We start from the raw sequence: 18,288 nt of genomic DNA, 5'->3' as shown, positions 1-18,288 counted from the left end.
CCCGCAGTGGTTCGGTGCCCCAAGCCCGCAGTCGAGAGGGGAAGGATGACTCCGCAGAGGTTCACCTTTCCCTACGGAGCGGCCGTGCGGTTCTCCTGTGATGAAGGCTTCGTGCTGCACGGCGATGCCGAGAGCCGGTGCCTGGCCAGCGGTGCCTGGCACCCTCCCCTGCCCACTTGCCAGCCAGGTGGGTACCAGAGCCCAGCAGATGCCCCGCAGATGGTTTGCACAGGCCAGGGGTGCTGCTCCTTTGAATCACCAGCAACAGGTGGAATTTGCAGGGAGTTTTCTCCTCAGTCTCCTCCCATTACATTATTTTTTGGCATGCATTTTCCTTTCAGTTCAGTGTCTCCAACCCTCGGGAGACAAGGACCTGCTGATTCACTCTTCTAAGTCACGGTTCAGGGTGAATGAAACTCTGAGGTTCTCCTGTAAACATAATGGCTATCAATCACTATACTCAGAAAGTACCTGCTCAGCTAAAGGCACTTGGATACCACCGCCCACATGTGTAAGTACCACCATCTGCCCAGGCTTTGTCTGTGTCTTGCCCCATTTACAGCCTGGGATAGCACTGGTCCGACTTCATGGATGTGTTTGTTTCATTACAATAAGGCTGGCCTGCTTGAGGGGCTGCAGTAGGAGGGGGATGCTCAGCACGTGGGTCCCTGCGGTGGAGGCTCATGCTCTTTGTTTTGGTTCTTTTAAAGAAAAGGTGTGATGCATGCAAGAAGATTCCTCAAATTAGGAAAACTTTCCAGTGTGGGGTTCCTCTGCCAGAACTGAAAACTCTGCTGGAAGTCCAGAAACTGTACCTGGAGATCCAGAAACTTGAAAAGGAGCTAAATCCCACAGCGTGCGGCTGACTGTCGTCACTGGTATCAAAGAACCGTCCTCTTTGCGTGTTGAATAATCATGCTGACTGAGGATTTTTTATGACTTCGTAATTTGTCCTAATACTTAAGTAGCCAGAACAAAATTTACCAATCAGTCAAGGAACAGATCTGGTCATACGGGGAGTCAGGAAGTGACTTCTTCTGGCTTATTCTGTTAGAGCTCCTGGGGTTAGGTTTGTGCATCACTATGCATTTTAAATCTTTACATTTAGATATGTTTGTTGTACTGACGAGTGCGCAGTTAGAAAGGAGCTGAGTGGAAAGTAAACTTTTGTCGGAGCCGAGCAGACACCGTACAGACAGGCATGACCGTGGTAAGAGCCAGCAACCCGCACTTGCCCCACAACTGCTGCAATCCCATATAGCCCTCTGCAGCTGCAAGCCAGTATAGCCCATTGCTACTCTCTTCGTATATGTTGCATTCATTATTGCGAACGAGCACTTAACTGCCTCATTAGCTGTGACCTTCAGAGCAGGCACAATGCAGAAAACTTCAAAGCCTGTCTTCTAGCAAAGCAAAAGTGCCAGGTTTTCTTCCCAAGCAGGACAGCTGAATCTGAGGCCACGGCAGTGCCACTCCCTGCATCCTTGTGTGTGCACCAAGAGCAGTTGTGGAAATAAAAGTGTAAAGAGAGAAACGGCTGAATTTTTTCTGCAACACCCAGTAAAGGGGAAGCGCTGTGCTAGCATGCGTCTTGTGATCGGACCAGTACTCCTTCACCATGAGATTATAATAAAGCCGCAATTGTAATGGCAGCTGTGTCTGGCTTTTAATAATTCTCTCCTGTCTATAGTAAAGGAAAGAGGTGCTTCAATAATCATTGCTTTATTAGGCACGGAGGGCTGCTGTTCCCTGAGCGCAGTGCAGGGGTGTGGGGGGGTGTTTGCACAGCAACCTGTCCCCCCACCCCGCCTGCCCCCGGGGTAAAGAGGCAAAGTGAATGTGCAGCACTGCCCAGCGCACCCATCGGCAGCTCCCTGCGCTTCAGAAATGAGGCCAGGATGCTGCAGAGCGCTTCTAGCTGTAAAATAGCTTTATTCCCACTGTGCCCACCAGGGAAGAAGGCAGAGCAGCGTTCCCTCTCATGGCACATCCTTGCTGGAGAGCTCAGGGAGGGCAGCCCTCGCCCGGGGCAGGTCAGAAGGGCTGGGGGGTGGCAGCATTGGCGTGGCTCGTCTGGCCTGTCCCCAACTTCCCACAGCTGCTTCCCCTTCCCCGGCGTGCCGCAGCGGGCTCTCGGCAGGGAGAGGCTCTCGCCTTCCCACGGCGCTGGCCCGGCAGCTCCCGCACCATGCGGGTGCTTCTCCGCTGGCCAGGGCGGCTCCTGGCAGTGGTGGTGCTTCTGCTGCAGCCGGCTGGGACTCTCGGTGAGTGTCGCTCCCCTGCTCGCTTTCTTTGCTTCTGTGGCTCAGCTTTGCTTAGGGATCAAATACACAATCATCGGGTTCGTAAAATTCGGCGGGAGACCTTCCTCTATCTGAAGTCGCCGCTAACCTCTTTCTGTGCCTGATGTTCTTGTAGGGATGATCTGAGCTCAGTGGCTGCTGCTAATTGCCCATTTCTCCTCTTTAGCTGCACCTCTAGACGTTTGCAAAGAGCAACCCAAAATTCCCAATGCTTTTCAAAAGTCTTACGTCGGGGTACGGATCCCCCTCGGGACCGGTGTTAAGGACGGCTGGCTCAGAGGCTACGAGCCTGTCCCTGGGACAGCTCGGGGCCAGGTCTCTTTTCACCAGAACTTCTCCTGGAGTTCAGAACTTGTGTCGCAGGGACAAGTTTGCCTTGTCCTTATCACCCTTTGCCTCGATCATCCGTGCAGTAGCTGAGAAGTTGTTCCCAGGGTCAGAGGATGTCCTTACGGTCTGGGGATCAAAGATGCGGATGGTGGTGAGATGGGGAGAGTCAGTCAGACAGGTAATAGTTTTTACCATTTAATTAAAAGGATCATATTTAGCAATTTGAGTGCTACCAGGTTGATACCAAGGTTGATGCTTAAGCACCGAGGCAGCCTGTAGACATGTTGAAGGTAGCTGGTAAGTCGTCATGCGTCCTGCAGGCTGGCTTCAGGACAGGAGAAGCGGGGCTTTGCTGACTGAGGTCTCTAGGAAGGGGAACAACTCGCAGTTTCTGCCTGGAAGTTGACGGTTCCTGTAAGAACAGGCCTTTTGAGACACTTCTCTAGCGCGGGCAGCGCTCCCTGCAGCGGCAGCTGCTGCCCCCCGGCTGCCAGCACCGCCTTTACAACCTTTTGTCTTCCTTTTCTTCTTCTTTTTTTTTTTTTTTTTTTTTTTTTTAAATTCACGGTGCTTCTCAGTCCATTTTCCAAATCCAAACATTACCAACGGGTTGTCGGTACCTAAGCTGGGGCCTGGGGAAGACACGTACGAGTACGGAGACAACTCATTCCATGGGTATCGGTATCAAAGGCAGCATCGCCAGCGCGGTGTAGGTGTGACGGGGTGCTGCTGTACCAGGGTGTGACCCAGGTATGATTTTAACAGACACACTGTGTCTTGGTGACCTGCCAGCATCTAATGGAAGGCATGAGAAAATCCCAGTTACACCTGCCTTTCGTTTTCTCTGTTATTACGGTTTGTGACCAGTCCCAAAATATTTCTCACGGGAGATACGGTAGCTGGACAAAAAAGCTTTTTCTTGGGACTTCAGTGACGTACATGTGTGACAGAGGTTGCGTAGTTGTCGGAGACCCTCTTGGTTGTGGTAAAGCTGGAGGTGGGGTGCCGGGACCCTGGAGTCAGCCCACCCGGAGCGCGCAGAGGAGTCGTACTGCAGCCTGCTAGAGCGAGCGCTGGTAGGAAAGGGCAGGAATGGTGTTGGATGGTGCGCGATGGAAACGCTACGCTTCTGGAGTCGCACTGATGACGGCTGCTCAAGCGCACTTATTAACCCCTAATCTCTCTGCCTCAATTGCTGCATTTGTTACACTGATTTGTCTTCTCTTACTAGACGGAGGCGCAGTGACAGTTGGTCACCGTAGCCGTGTTCAGTAAGAATACCCCTGAAAAGCCCTGTTTGTTTGGTGATCCACAGGGGTTCAGTGTCCCGTCCCAGACATCACACACGGACAGCTGAAACCTGCACAGAACTTCACCTCCGGCAGCATAGCCACACTCAAGTGCGATGCCGGCTACATGCCCGTGGGTGCTGCCACCACCGTGCGGTGCCTGAGCAGCGGCAGATGGCATCCACGGGTGCCTGCCTGCACCCTCGGTACGCACAGATCTCTTTTCTCCTTACTTTGTCTCCCACGTGTAATTGCCTGCTTGTATTTCCCTAGAAGCAGGTGCAGTGTTCGCAGGAGAGGGGTCGGAGGGTGGGAACTACAGCGAGCTGCACTGTCTGGCGTTTGGTGGCAGGATTCCCCTCTGCTCTTTCATCGGCCCTGGGTAACGCAGCAGGGCTGTCCTCGTTAGGCTGTCCTACCTTACTGCGGGGTACACCCCATGAGATGCAAAGCCTACAAGAACAAAGGCTCTCGTTAGATTCACGTCATTTGGTGTGTTTGTCACCATTATTTCGGTCCCTTCCTGTTCACCCCCCATACCCCACAGCGATGCTCAGGGTCGCTGCTGTCCCTTGCTTCTTCCTGGGGTTTCTACCCTTGCCCAAGGAGCAGGCTGGGTTCCCCAAAGGCAGGGCTCAGCTTCGGCCCCAGTGGGTCTCTGGTGGAGACCTCCCAGCTCTGAGGGTCCGTGTTGTCCCCTGCTCTGGCACCAGGTCACTGTCCCTACCCTCCTGCCGTCGACCATGCAGACCGAAACCTTCAGCGCGAGTTTACAGTTGGGACAACCGTGACCTACTTCTGCAGATCCGGATACACTTTGCTTCCCGGAGTATCTCCGATGACTACTTGTCTTAAAAATTTCACATGGTCCACAGTCCCAAAGCTTTGCCAGAGTAAGTATGCCATTTCCTTCGCTTTGCCAACAAACCATCAATTTAATGATGTGGAAATAGCATCATTTTCAGATACCCGCTAGTGGTGCTGTGCCATGAGGAGTTTCTTGAGCAGTGCTTTGGCTCCCACTAATAATAACTTTTTGTTCAAAGGGCAGCATGGCTGAAAAGGAAGAGCTGCAACTCACGCTGAGTATTTAGCTGTTCAAACAAGGATGCAGTGATGCAGCTAGTAACATATCATCCCTTCAGCACAATTTATAGCTAATCACAGGGCTCAGATCGTTCTGCCTTCCGAGAGAAATGGTTGTCATCACGTAATTGCCATCCCTGAGCATGCCAGGTCTGGTTGGAGATGTCTGTCAGCATTAACAGGCTGCCTGGCAGGTTCTCTGGGTCAGCAAGCCACCACCGTAGGAAAACACCCCCATGCAAATGTCTCCTGCTCTCCTCTCCTCACCCAAACCATGGAAGCTCTTTCTGATGCTGGTGTTCCTCAGAGGTGCAGTGTCCCAGCCCGGCTATCCGCCACGGGAGAGAGATCAGCCCCAGGAAAGCCGAATACACCTCTGGGCACCAGGTGGAATTTCAGTGTGACCTCGGCTACGTGCTGAGGGGCAGCCAGAGGATCCAGTGCTGGTCCGATGGGACGTGGAAACCCCCCGTGCCGTACTGCGACAAGGGTGAGCGTGAACGGCGCGAGCGCCGTGGGTGCCGGGAATTGCGTCTCTGCAGTGGGTAGGAACAGCAGTGAGAAAATCGCGTAGCCTGAGCATCGCTTCTCAGAGAAGGTGGTGTTAGGAGAAGGGGTCCAAGTCACGGTGTTAAATGGCTTTAATGTTTCCATCTTCAATCAAACAGTAATTGATTAAATGTGTTGAGTAATGGGACCTGCAGCCATTTCTCAGAGGACTGTTCAAGGGCTTTATGATACTCACAATTCCCTGACGCCGTTTATGAGCAGGATCATTTCTCGTGGAAGAGAGGAGGGGACTAGGGAAGGTGGGCTGAAGGGGAGCGGATGGAGGCACATGCTGAGGTACCGGGGCCGTGCCGTGCCGGGGTGGCTAGCTGGGTCAGTCTGGGAACACTGGCAGAGCCACGGCCAAACCTGGCAAGAAGCGAGGCAGACTTTGAGGAGAGCAACCCTAAGCACTGAGAACTGGCTTCTCCTGTTACGTCCCCGCACTTCTCTGTCTCCCTGACCGAATGAAGAAAATCTTAATTTTTCCTTTCTCTACTCTCTCATAGTTTGTGGTCCGCCTCCAAAAATCACCAACGGGCAGCACTCTGGCTTGAAAACAGAGCAGTTCCCCTATGGCTTAGAAGTAAAGTACAGCTGTGCGGAGGGCCTGTCCCTCATCGGGGACACCTCCATCTACTGCACCTCCGATGATGGGGAGAACCTGACGTGGAGCGGACCTGCCCCGGAGTGCAGGGGTGAGTCATTTCTCCTGTATGGGATCAGACTGAAGCCAGGACCCGGGTGCAATATTAGCACTCAGCACAACAGGATTAGAAGCGAGCTGCTGGGAGATCCTGCTTCCTTTGCAGGCTGCTTTGCAGGCTTGACAGCTCCGGACTGGGGATGATCCACGTGGAAACAGGAGATTCTGGTTCTCCTACGTTGGTGGCCATCGGGCGGTTAGGAGAGCGGCTGTGCCCCGCCTGACCTGGTTCCCCCTTGTCCCTGGGGAAGGGCAGCAGCCAAACCCACCACTCCCGCCTCTGCTCTCTTCCCGCAGTGGTTCGGTGCCCCAAGCCCGCAGTCGAGAGGGGAAGGATGACTCCGCAGAGGTTCACCTTTCCCTACGGAGCGGCCGTGCGGTTCTCCTGCGATGAAGGCTTCGTGCTGCACGGCGATGCCGAGAGCCGGTGCCTGGCCAGCGGTGCCTGGCACCCTCCCCTGCCCACTTGCCAGCCAGGTGGGTACCAGCCAGGAGCCGAGCCAGCGGCCCCTGCGACGGTGCAGAGAGGTTGGGGTGCAGCATTGCGTAGCGGTGTCTGTCCTCAGGGCTCCCCTACTGCCCTCCCCTCTTTGCAGAAGGAAGAGCTGACGTTTACCGGGGAATAGCTGAATTTTTCTTGACAGTCCTGTATAAAGGAGGCTCTAAGACAGGTCAGGAGACAGCAGCGTTATTGGCTTTCTCTTCAGCGCACGTGCTTACTGACAAATATCGATCTGCAGACTCTTGCATAGGGATGCCTGGATTGAGACGTTGTCAGAAAACAGCAAATGCGCAACACCTCTCAGGGGCTGCTCTGGCCTTCGCTCTTCCCTCTTGAAGGGCCTGGGGAAGGAACTTTGCTTCACAGCTCCACAGATTTAAGTTCACCTGCACTGCCTCAGTCTTCACAAACTTCAAAGGGTTTTTTTCTACCTATGTAATGATGACCCTCTTGCTGAGCTGCCTTCTGCTGTGGGTTTTCCTTTCAGTTCTGTGTCCACAACCACAAGTGAACAATGGAAGGCTGAAAAGCCCTTCGGATGGTAAAATGTGGTACGAAACGAATGCGACTGTTACTTTCGAATGCCTTCATGGATACCACTTTTCGGACGATGGAGACATGTCTTCAGAAGACTCTTGGACAGCCAAGTGCTTGCCTGATGGCAACTGGACACCGCTGCCCAAGTGTGTAAGTACCGTAGCCTGGCTGAGTTCCTGGATGCATGCTGCCCGATTTCTAATATGAAAAATAACCGCTTGAACTTCTTAAATGCTTTTGTTTTATGGTACCAATGGGGGATGCAGCCTGCGCTGGGGCAGTGCGTGGCAAACGGGACAGAAGTTCAGGCTCACTGCTGAGGAGTGGGTGGCTCTCCATCTGCTGCGGTGCAATCTTACATGCTCTTTTCTGGGTTTTGTTTGTTTTGTTTTACTTTTTAACAGAAGAAAGAAGGTGATGCTGATGTATGCGAAGAGATTCATTATATTAGAACGGTCTTTGAATGCGGTGTGCCTATAGCAGAACTGAAAACTCTGCTGGAAATACAAAAACTGTATCTGGAGATTAAAAAACTAAAGATGGAACTAGAGAACTTGAACTAGTGAGTCCCGTAACGACCACCCTTGGTGCACACGCAGTTCGTGTAGTCACAGCATCTGTAAGAATGCTCTCAGTGACTTTATGGTTCATGCTTGCACGCGTATAGCCAGAGAAATAATAACCAATGTATGGGAGACTGCTTTTGCTATGCTAGACACTAGAGCATAGAGGGGCTTTTGCTCTTTTCCTTAAGTCTGACAAGCTTGATTTGCTATTGAACAAATGTGGTATTTCACGTTTGATTTTAGGAAGCATAGTAAGAAACTGAATTGAGCTTCTTTCAGTCACTGCATAAGCTGTGCTAAGCCGAGAGAAGGGGGACTGAAGTTCACAGAAGGAAACTGCTAGCTGAGAGGAGTGTCTGGCTCTCTGAAGGTGCTTCTGCTGTAATCTTCCAGGCAGCGGTTTGCGCAATGCCGCATCCTCTGCCCTTACCGAACTCAGCCTGTCACAGCATTAGCCTACTTCTTCTATCTAGAAATGGCAGTGAAGTGAGCATTGAACTACATGATTTCCTGTTAATCTAGCTCATCATTTCTATTCGTCTAGTTAAGGGCAGTTACATATAAGAAGTGCATTTGTAAAGGCTTCTATTCCCTTATCCCTGGATTTAAAACAGGCAACAGGTTTCTGGCCCAGCACTGTACTCGACAGACATCTGTGGGGTGTCATCTTCCATGTCCCTGTTTCCGGCAAGCAAATGCTAAGAATAGACGCTGTAAGTTTAAGTGTAGAGAATCAGACAGCAAAGATTGTTCTTATTACTTAATAAATGATGATCAGTTTACGTAGCTCTGTGATGCAGCAATTACTCCTTCCCTTCAGGATTACAATAAAGATGCAGCTGTAACCATGGGTGTCTTGTAATCTGTCATGCTGGCTGGAAATTAGGCAGATTTCCAGTGTGGTCCGATGGTTGTTCTGATTGAAAGCCGAGCCCTGGCAGCCCGGGTCGGTCCTCAGGGTGCTTGGGGTGACGCAGCGGGCGCGGCACGGCGCGGGGCCGAGGGCACCGTGCGGCACAGCAGCGTGTCGCTGCCTGGGCTCAGTGGGAGAAGGGGGAGCACTCGTCTCCTGCACAAGCAATTTGCAGCAGCGTATCGTTGCCAGGTGCATGCTTTTATGAGTTATCAGAGTTGCTTTAAATGTTTAGACTAGAGCCTAAAGCACAACGCCCAGGGAAGAGATGGTGTCTCCCATCTTTACACAGAAAGATGCTTTGGTAACGCAGCCTGTGCTTCGCCACGTCCCCGTGAGGAGATCTGCAATGAGAGGCACTCTCAGATTCACTCTGGTTCTCCCTGTGCCGCAAGGCGGGCAGGGCTGCAGCCTCCTGGTGCGACACCTCGCTCTTCTCCGCCTTGTGCTCACCTGGGACCGCAAACAGGACGTGTCTTATCTCCCTGTGCAAGGCTCAAAACCCGTAAGCTTGAATAAACACTGGGTGTTACGTCCCGTGTGTATCTAGGGCTGTCTTTGAGTAGTCCTGACTGACGTCAGACAGGATATTTCAGAGTGTTAGTCAGTGCACAGATGTATTGGTTCACACCCATTCCTAATTACAAATGAGTCAGACGATCAAAAAAAAGGCAAAAAGGATAATGCTTTTATGTTTTGTTTCACTAACTCTGCTTATGGAAGATCTGTGTTGCATTACCTGCCAGCAAACGACGAAGGCATTTTCTTACCCTGGATACAGCTTGGGGCTGGGCGGGGGTCTTTTCTGCTCTGGGAGCGTTTGGTTTTGGTCAAACTGTGCTAGTCAGCACTCACTGCCTGTCTTGGGTCAAATAAAAGGGTTGAGTTGTTCCCTCATCCCTTACAGTGGGGCAGGAGGACCAGGAGGCATTAATGACCCAAGCCTGTGGATGACAGTTGTCCCCACCCTGGCTGCTCTCCATGTCCCTGCAGGAGGGTTTAGCTCCATGGGTGTTCTGGAAAAGTCTCCACTGCTCCAGAGGCTTGGCTGAGTCTGCTGTGCTGCATCTCCTCCCAGCTTCAGAAACAGCCCCTTGGAGCCAACGGTGCTCGACAGAGGAGCACAGAAGTTGCTGCAATGAAGTCTGGAGCACCAGGACGGGGGAAGCACCCAGGCACCCCGAGCTGCGGGGCACCCGCTGGGGCATGGGGGTCTGGCCGCCCTGTGCTGCTCCTGGCCTTGCTGGGGCTCCTAGGCATGCCGGTGGCTCGCGGTGAGTACGGGGATGTGGGATGCGTGGGGAGGACCAGCGAGACCTGTCCGGATCCCACCTTGCTGCTCAGATGCTGGGGGGGTGATGCCACCACCCCTCAGCCTGGGGCCCCGTTGCTTGATGCTCTCAGCCCTGCCCGGTGCCTTTGCCCAGAGGGGAAGCCTGGGGCAGCCCAGCCACGCTCCTGAGATGCTCACTGGGGCTGGGGAAGGGGCCGGGGATCCGGGTGCTCACCCGAGGAGGTCTTCTCCTGCCGCAGGTGACTGTGGGCCCCCACCTCGCATGAACTACTCCAGACCATCCAGCGACGCCAGCAGCTTCTCCGTTGGATCCAGGGTGACGTACACATGCCTCGAAGGCGCCATCAAAATCCCCGGGAGGTCGGACACGGTGGAGTGCCTGCCTGGCCCACGCTGGTCAAGGCTGCCCGAGCCCTGCGGCCGTAAATACCTCCTTTCTCTCAAACACGGCTCCTTCGCCCGTCTCTCGCTTGGCTTAAAATTTCTGCCACTTACGGTGGCTGCTCCGCAATGGCACCTCCCATCCTGGCAAGGTACAAACCCGCTTCCCTTGGCTGCTGTCGGCCCTCAGCTGCTGTTCGTCAGAGCTGCCGATGGGCGCGGGATCCGTGCCTGTCATCGAGGGGGTAAGCCAGGCGGTGGCTGGAGCCCGGGACGCTCCCACGCCTCCCGAGCCCCGGCTGGCAGGGGCTGTGCAAGCGGCTGCAGCGTGCGCTGTCCCCCGGCACACGCATGTGGCTTCTTATTTCCTACTAACAGCTTCGCTCGTGCACTTAATGCATCTTCATCTGCGCTTTGCAAAAGCTGCGTTCAGCAGAGTAGCAGCCCGGTATGAAAACAGAAGTAACCTGCGATGAACGCGAGGAGCTTTCCAAAAGCGCCGTAGTGAGAGCATGTCTGTGATTCCAAGGGTTATTTTGCATGCCTCAAGCCTGTTTTCCTTGACTGCCAGGGAGCTGTGCTGCCCCGACAAGGTTGTGGTTTGCTGCCCTGTCCAAGGCTGACGAGCAGATTAATTTCTTTCCTGTTGGGACCAACGTGAGCTACGTCTGCCGCCCTGGCTACGAGAACACCTCGGAAAGTTCCCCGACCAGCACTTGCCTTGAAAACCTGGTGTGGTCAGAAGCTGCTGAGCTGTGCAGGAGTGAGTATCGCTGCTCTGCTCCGCTCCGCTTGCCGAAAAGCAGCTGTGGAGTTCGGAGCAGGTCAGGTAGCTGCTCCCAGCTCGCGTGCTGAAATACAGCCGGGTCGTTATCATCCCAACAGCTCCGGGCTTAACGCAAAATTAGGTGGATGTTCCTTGACATTCATATTTAAGACTGAACAGCAGGAGTATCAATAGTGTTCTTTCTTTTTCTGCTGGCGTGAACAGATCTCTTTTGACTTTCATGTTAGGAAATATGTTCGCATCTGGACACGGCATGTGCACAGGACATGCCAATTTGTAATTCTAGCACTGAACTTCGAAATTAGGACAAAGCATGTTTCTCGGTGAAATCCATGTAATATTAAGACTGATGATGTGGTAGCAATACATTTTTCACAGTCGAGTAACTTACTGCCAGTCTATTGAGATGGAAATGTCTCTGCAAATACTCTCCTCTGACGCTTACCGCTGTGAGCGTGGAGCCCTTACGGGGATCCACACCTTCATCTGCAGCTGATTCTGGCACCTGCCAGCTCGGCCGTGACATGTGGGAAGTAAAACGCTTTGGTACCTTTGGGTATAACCCTCTAAGCCTGTCCCTTATTTAGCCTTTTTTATTTCTCCATCGCTGTGCGTTACCACTGACGCTGGCCTCGTTCTCCGGCAGGGAGGTCCTGCGGCGAGCCGGGAGCGCTGCCCGGCGGCAGGATGGTCGCTCTCACAGACCTGCGGTTCGGTGCCATAGTGAACGTGTTCTGCGAAGAGGGGTGAGTCACGGGGCAATGCCCCGAGCTCCAGTACACCGGTGCTGATGCTGGAATGCAAACTACGGTCCGGTGCAATGAACTTGTGGATGTGGGCTGAGCTACTATTTCACAATATATCTCTGCCATGGTGTTGCTCCAAGTGCAGAGCACGGAGCTGCTTTTCCCACTTGAATTCCAGCTTTGGGCTGGGAAGGAATAAGGCACAGCTGGAGGGAAGGGACTGAGGTCTGGATTTATGGCTGTCTTTTCCTTCATGTGTCATCCAGAGGAAGTTTAACTATCCCAGGGTATCTATCCCAACAGACCTGACCAGCACCACCAGTTTATAACTATAGACTTCAAAATAGGTCACTTACTTAAAATATTTCCAATTAACATATTTGAGATATATTGAATAAAAAGGGGTTATGTTTGAATTTTAAAAAGTCGATGATGTTCAGCTAGCAAACTGCAATGAAGCAGACTTTCCGTCAGTCAGTGAGCTGACTCACGCTTTCTGCCTCCTCTCAATCAGGGCACAGTTGCAGTAGACTAACTTGCAAAATTAAGCTCTTAAGACTCCAGCTAGTATTCCTCCTCCCCTGGCAGGAGCTAGCTGGCATCATCCGGCTTGTTCTGTCAGTCTTTGCAGCTGCTTCAAGTGTAACAGAGCTTTTTTTTCTCCAGATATTCCCTTAGGATGGACCTTGGGGAAATGACACCATGTCCCACCCTTCTGGGGTTCAGTTAATCTTCGGCAACACACATCAGGGTGGAGGGATAATGTTATCCATCTAAGCAAGATCAGACACTATCAATAACGTCCAAATGATGAATGTTTTTGAACAGGAGGATGTAATTCAGAGATTGGGGAAGGTGTCGGTGCTGTCTGAACCAGATGCATTAGCTTCCAGCAAGCCAATCCAAAAGCCACTTTAATGAAATGTAGGTCCCTATTGCCCCTCGCCGGTCCCTGCTGTATGTAGCGGATGCATTTCTGAATATTTGCAGAGACCACCTGAGAAGGTACACCAGCAGTCTGCTGTCGTTTGCTTTTTCTGGCAAAACTTTAGCAAAACAGCTACACCTTTACAACGTCCTAGGGAGACGGTGGCACGGAAGGAGGCCGGGCGCCCTGTCCTCTACCACCAGCACTGAGGACCGCAGCAGATCCAGCTAACCCACCTCGGTCACGCAGCACCGCCGCGAAGCGGGGCAGCAGTCAGGGGCTGAGCCACAGCCTTTAGAGATGCTGTGCGTGCTCAGGAGGGAGCTCCTCACCTCGTCCCTGCGGGTGACAGTGGCGTGGGAAAGGCGCTGGATGCCAGCAGCCTGAGTCCCAGCGCCGTTCTCTGCCAGGAAGCAGGCAAGGAGAAGCAGTCCCTGATTCAGCAAATCTGAGCGCAATGCATCCCTGTGGGAATCCACATCTAACCTCAGCGCTGTCTGGCATTCTCTGCATGCTCTCCTAGCCGCCAGCCACGACTTCTCCCGTCCTTGCAACGGAAGATGCGTTCCACAGTGAGTCAAAGGAGAGGATCGCCTAAAAATAGATTAACAAGGACCCTGGCAGAGGGCAAGGTGAAGGAGCTCTCCTGTTAACCAGCTCGTATCTGCACATCTGCTTGCTTTAAAACTGCCTTTTCTACACTCCTGACCATACTGGTACCGGGGATAAAAATTGCTCTCAGTTTCTGGATAGTTACACAAATTTTTCTTTTCCTGTTTCTTTTCACTTAGGTACAAATTAGATGGGAGTCATTTCATCCAGTGTCAGCTGAAAGGAAATGAAGTCGAATGGAGTAAACTTCCAACTTGCAAATGTAAGATTAATCCAACCTTACTTTTGACTTCTCTCCAGTAGATCCTGCATCCTAATGTCTAGCCTAAACCTGCCTTCATACATTGTTTTTGTTGATAATATGTGGCAGATCTGCCACCAACACTGCAGCTGAGAAACACCCCTTTTGCTGCTGACGCTGTATTTCAGCAGCTTTGTTCCCACAAGATCAACATATTTTCTCATGAGTCAAGGTTGCAGCGAAGGTGATGGGAAGAGATTTCAAGGACTCATGAGCCAGGGCCTGGAAAGTTGCCTGTTTATTCTTGTGACCCTTGGAGTGAGAGGGAGAAAGATGTGACGACAGGAACACTTCAGAAAGAAGACAGAGATGATCGAGAAGGCAATGCTAGTTACTCATCTTCAGTTGTCCAAAAGGTTTATTGTCTTCAAGAATCTTAGGTGGACGCAAGAAACATTTTGCATTTTCATTATTACTGAAGTTTTTTGCAATACTCATGTTGACCTTCTTTCCTGCAGTAATTACTTGCTCTCCACCTCCTCAAATTAGCAACGGAAAGCACGATGGAGAAGGTGTAGAAAAATTTGCTTACAACTCAACAGTGACTTACAGCTGTGACTCTGGCTTCCAGCTCATTGGAAACGTGAGCATCCGTTGTACGAGTACGGACAAAACAAACGGAGTCTGGAGCGGAGCTGCGCCTGAATGCAAAGGTGATTTCATCTGAGTTTAGTGTTTATTATGAGTTCAGTATTTAGTATGCACCAGCTTAACATGTTGTGATTGCTTAGTACAGGACATGTCATGTGTAAGTCATACTGCAATTTTAAAGAGAAAAAATGCAGCGCTGCTCTTTTACTCACTGCAAAAATGCAGTGAGTAGGGAATGAACGGTCTGTGCAAGAAAGGTGTAGTGCTCCTAGCAATACTTATTCTTTATACCCTAGAGAAAAGCACAGCTGTCAAACTTGGAGCAAAAGAAATGGAAAGGAGTCCTCCTTCCCAAAGTGAGTCGAAATGATTCTACATTGAATCAAGTCCCACATTTCCCAACTTAATTTGCTCCTTTGTCACATTTCTTCGAAAAAGCCATTAGATTAATTTCACACCGTGATTTTCATTATTTCAGGTTCCCGTGGAAATGCCATCCAACCGTCTAAGAAGGCTTTCACGCAGGAAATGAAGCTCAGCCTTTATAAAAAGTCGCTCCAAAATACCATCTCCTTCTCCCGTTCTTCTTTCTCCAGGACACCAGGTCAGTCCTGGGGGCTCATTTGGAGTTCAGGGGAACTCATCAATGGGACTCCCAGGTTACTCCCGCTCCAGGAAAACCTGACGTTTTCATTGTTTCCCATGTTTCTTTTCAGTGCCAAGGGGCTGTGCTACCTCAGCACGCAGATTTGTTGTACCTTTGTACAAAACCCAAACCTACTATTCTCCTGGGACCAGCCAAGGATCCGTGTGTCCTCCAAAGTACATGGGGATCTCTGGCATCCTCCCCCAAGCTGGCTGCTTTGAGAACTTAAAATGGTCTAAAGTTGCATCATTTTGTGGAAGTGAGTGATTTTTTTTTGTTGTGTTCTTTTCTTCTATAAGTTTTCTCTGTATAATTTATATTTTTCGCTGGTTGGGCATCTGGTTCAAAGCTCAGGTTTCGCTGCACTGACCTCCTCCTCTTAAAAAAGCTTTGCTTCGTATGAAATGTATTTTTATTTGTCAGTTGTTTCCTTGCTCTCGTGTTCTTAGAGATTTTGTTTAACCCATTTTTTTTCCGTATTGAAAAGCAAGAGATAACTTTATACCACGAAGCCTTAAGCGTGCTGGGGCTTCTGCCCTTGTTCCGGCAGCGAGAGGCAATGCACTAACGCTAACCTTGTTCCACGCTAGCGAGGTCGTGGGCAGCCAGGAGAAGCCGGACATGGCAGAAGTGCTGCTACAACAGATTCCCCATCCGTTGCAAAGGATTCTTTTACCCATAACAAGGGTGAGTGTCAGTTGTGTTGGAAACAGTGTCTTGGGTGGGAACCATAAGCACGTAAATTGTAAGTAATAAAGACGAAACACCCACTGGAGGGTCTCGCTACCCAGCTCGAGACTGGATGAAAAGCATTTCTCTGGTGTCAGGGTCAAGCTGAACTTGCCCATCCTTGAGCCACGTCTCTTGGGTCAAAACCAGAAAATCTGTCACCCCTCTCATGGTGGATTTCGTGTGTGAGCCCACAGCCTGGGGCTGTTACACGAATGTGACGGGGCTGGTGCTTAAGCCCGGGTCCAGAAATGCCCCTGCGCAGGAGCAGCATGGCCAGGAGGGATTTACCCCATTGCTGCATCATTGCTCAGAGGTGGGGTTTGTTCCAACCTGCTGGCATCGCCAGGCTGACGGCTGTGACGGAAACCCCAAGGTATTTGTCTGGACTGTTAAACAAGGAATCAAAGAATCCCACTTGCGGGCTTAAAGGCAGGGTAATGGGCGGCATGGTCGGGCACTTGTGGAAGCGTAACAGTGTATGAAAAGGGCTCCAAGAAGGGCTTTGCAGCCCTTAAAGGAGATGAAGTTTGGTGACGTTGGGCCCTTGGTAGGAACAAATGAAGGCTAGAAGCATCCTAGAACATAGAAGGAAAGGGGAAAGCTTTGTCTTTTTTGGTTTTTTTTGCCTAAAAGTTTCTACTTTGCTCGATTATGTAACTTCAGAACATAGATTGATTTTAAAACCTCTTCCTGTTGGTTTTTCTTTTTTTACTCTTTTTGTCATTCTTGGCACTTCTTCAGGAGATTGTGTCAAAGCAGCAGCTTGACAGACGATCTCAAGCGTGAGAAATGCCGCTCTGCGTTGCACTTCAGGAGCTTGGCTCTCCTGCCCCAAAACACAGGTCCTGTAAAATCAGCCCCTGGGTGCCAGAAGGTTGGAGCAAGGGATGAGCTGGGGGAAAGTGGAACAATGCCTGAAAACAGCCTCTAGTATTTGAAGGAGGAATTGGTTCGGGCCTTTCTAAAGTGCAGTGCTAAAATTCACCCCCAAACCGGGTGGGTTTTTAAAAATGTGGGCAGAAAGCTTAACTCCCCTTGAAACTACAGCCGGGCTAATCTTCATGTGAACATTTCCTTCCCCCAGGCTGCGTATACGGCCCGTGGGAAGCGCGATGGCAAGTGCACGGAAAGATTTATCTGTAGCTTTGAAGCAGTTTGTGACGGGTCTGCCCTCCTCCGGTGACGCCGTGACAAAGGGACCCCCATGGAAGAGACCCCGGGAGGAGGCGTTTGCGCTTCCCTTGCACGATTGCCAAGACAACTGGCATGTGCGGCTCTTCCTGCCATCTCACTGCGGATGTCAACAAAACACGCGGTTAAATGGGATCCCACCTATCTAAATATATTATCTTTTCAAAGAAAAATAGCACCGTAAGCATAAAGCACGCAAACCCTTCGCCGTGTTCTGTTCCTAAAGTGCCCCATGCAATGGTCGTACTTGTTAGGATTCTTATACTTTGCTTTAAAACAACGAATAAGCTAGATAAGGTCTGTCCCATGTGCACATGCAAAACGTATTTTTTTAATTGTGATACGTTTTAGTGTTCCAAGAAATTAATTGAAAATTACCTATGCAAGCGTTGGCTAATTCCCATAGTTGCTTCTTGCATCAGAGTTTTTCTCCCTCAGTAATTTCCTCCTAACATCCCGAATCCAGTCGCGATTCCCTACTCACCTAACCAGCCTTTTTTCAGGCGGGGGGTGGGAAGCCGCAGTTTCCCAGAACCCCCTCAGGCCTTCTGCAGAATTTCTGTCAGAGCTCGGGTATGGCACCATCTGTTTGACTCACTGTTTCCACAACCGCACATTTCCTTGCTCGCTAGCAATGCCGACCTGCTGCCATAACAATGCCCGTAAATACAGACTGGCAGGACAGGCTGTAAAAGACCGCAATCTCCGCAGGGCTGAGCTGCTCCCTTAACTGACCAGGAACTTCTGGCTGCAGCACGGTCCGGTTGCAGATACACCCGTGCTGGCTGCCAGCAGGGTCGTGCCGAAAGCAAAATACTGACCTCCCTGTCTTGCAAAGTTATGTGCTTATTTATTTGAGGAAATCATAGTACTTTGCATGCTAAACTGAATGTTGATCTTCGGTACTTTAAGCACTTTCTTTAGCAAAAACTTTTTTTGTATCCGACATGAAGTCTTTGCAGTTTACATTTCTGTTCCGACTACGTGAAAGATAACGGCCACGAGTGCCTTGGGTACCTACTAAGCTCGTATTGTAAAGGGGCTACTTCCGCTTTCCACAGGGAGGCCGGCAGCTCTGTAACGCCGCAGGCTGCGACCGCGTCGACGACGTGCAGGCACCGAGAAGTAACTGCTGAATATACTCTCCAGCGTTGTCATACTGCAGCAGAGAAGCTGGGAATGTCGGGTTTACGTTGTTGGCTGCTTACCGTCTTTGTCCTATACAGAACACTAATTGCCTTATATTTAGGTGCCTTTCTTGGGGGTTTTATTTACCTTTAGTAATAAATGGTAATTGT

At 51.1% G+C, this 18,288-nt stretch overlaps 1 protein-coding gene across 1 annotated transcript in view; it reads left to right on the top strand.

Annotated features, from left to right (window-relative positions):
* The window catches only part of LOC142419249 (complement receptor type 1-like), a 25,975-nt gene extending 7,687 nt beyond the window's left edge, over nt 1-18,288 (top strand). The window contains exons 12-36 of the mRNA XM_075522035.1: nt 8-187; nt 342-715; nt 1,827-2,033; nt 2,141-2,264; nt 2,470-2,646; nt 3,949-4,128; nt 4,636-4,815; nt 5,316-5,498; nt 6,067-6,381; nt 6,561-6,740; nt 6,860-6,934; nt 7,253-7,452; nt 7,707-7,770; nt 9,177-9,286; nt 9,785-10,055; nt 10,315-10,497; nt 11,028-11,219; nt 11,890-11,989; nt 13,709-13,791; nt 14,289-14,483; nt 14,718-14,777; nt 14,900-15,025; nt 15,138-15,326; nt 15,658-15,754; nt 16,884-18,288. Coding sequence (XP_075378150.1) covers nt 8-187; nt 342-715; nt 1,827-2,033; nt 2,141-2,264; nt 2,470-2,646; nt 3,949-4,128; nt 4,636-4,815; nt 5,316-5,498; nt 6,067-6,381; nt 6,561-6,740; nt 6,860-6,934; nt 7,253-7,452; nt 7,707-7,770; nt 9,177-9,286; nt 9,785-10,055; nt 10,315-10,497; nt 11,028-11,219; nt 11,890-11,989; nt 13,709-13,791; nt 14,289-14,483; nt 14,718-14,777; nt 14,900-15,025; nt 15,138-15,326; nt 15,658-15,749 — 4,040 coding nt within the window. The 3' untranslated portion in view covers nt 15,750-15,754; nt 16,884-18,288. The remainder of the gene's footprint in view (nt 1-7; nt 188-341; nt 716-1,826; nt 2,034-2,140; nt 2,265-2,469; nt 2,647-3,948; nt 4,129-4,635; nt 4,816-5,315; nt 5,499-6,066; nt 6,382-6,560; nt 6,741-6,859; nt 6,935-7,252; nt 7,453-7,706; nt 7,771-9,176; nt 9,287-9,784; nt 10,056-10,314; nt 10,498-11,027; nt 11,220-11,889; nt 11,990-13,708; nt 13,792-14,288; nt 14,484-14,717; nt 14,778-14,899; nt 15,026-15,137; nt 15,327-15,657; nt 15,755-16,883) is intronic.

The sequence above is a fragment of the Mycteria americana genome, chromosome 20, assembly GCF_035582795.1.
Source record: "Mycteria americana isolate JAX WOST 10 ecotype Jacksonville Zoo and Gardens chromosome 20, USCA_MyAme_1.0, whole genome shotgun sequence".
NCBI lineage: Eukaryota > Metazoa > Chordata > Aves > Ciconiiformes > Ciconiidae > Mycteria > Mycteria americana.
This window is presented reverse-complemented; position numbering and strand designations above follow the sequence as displayed.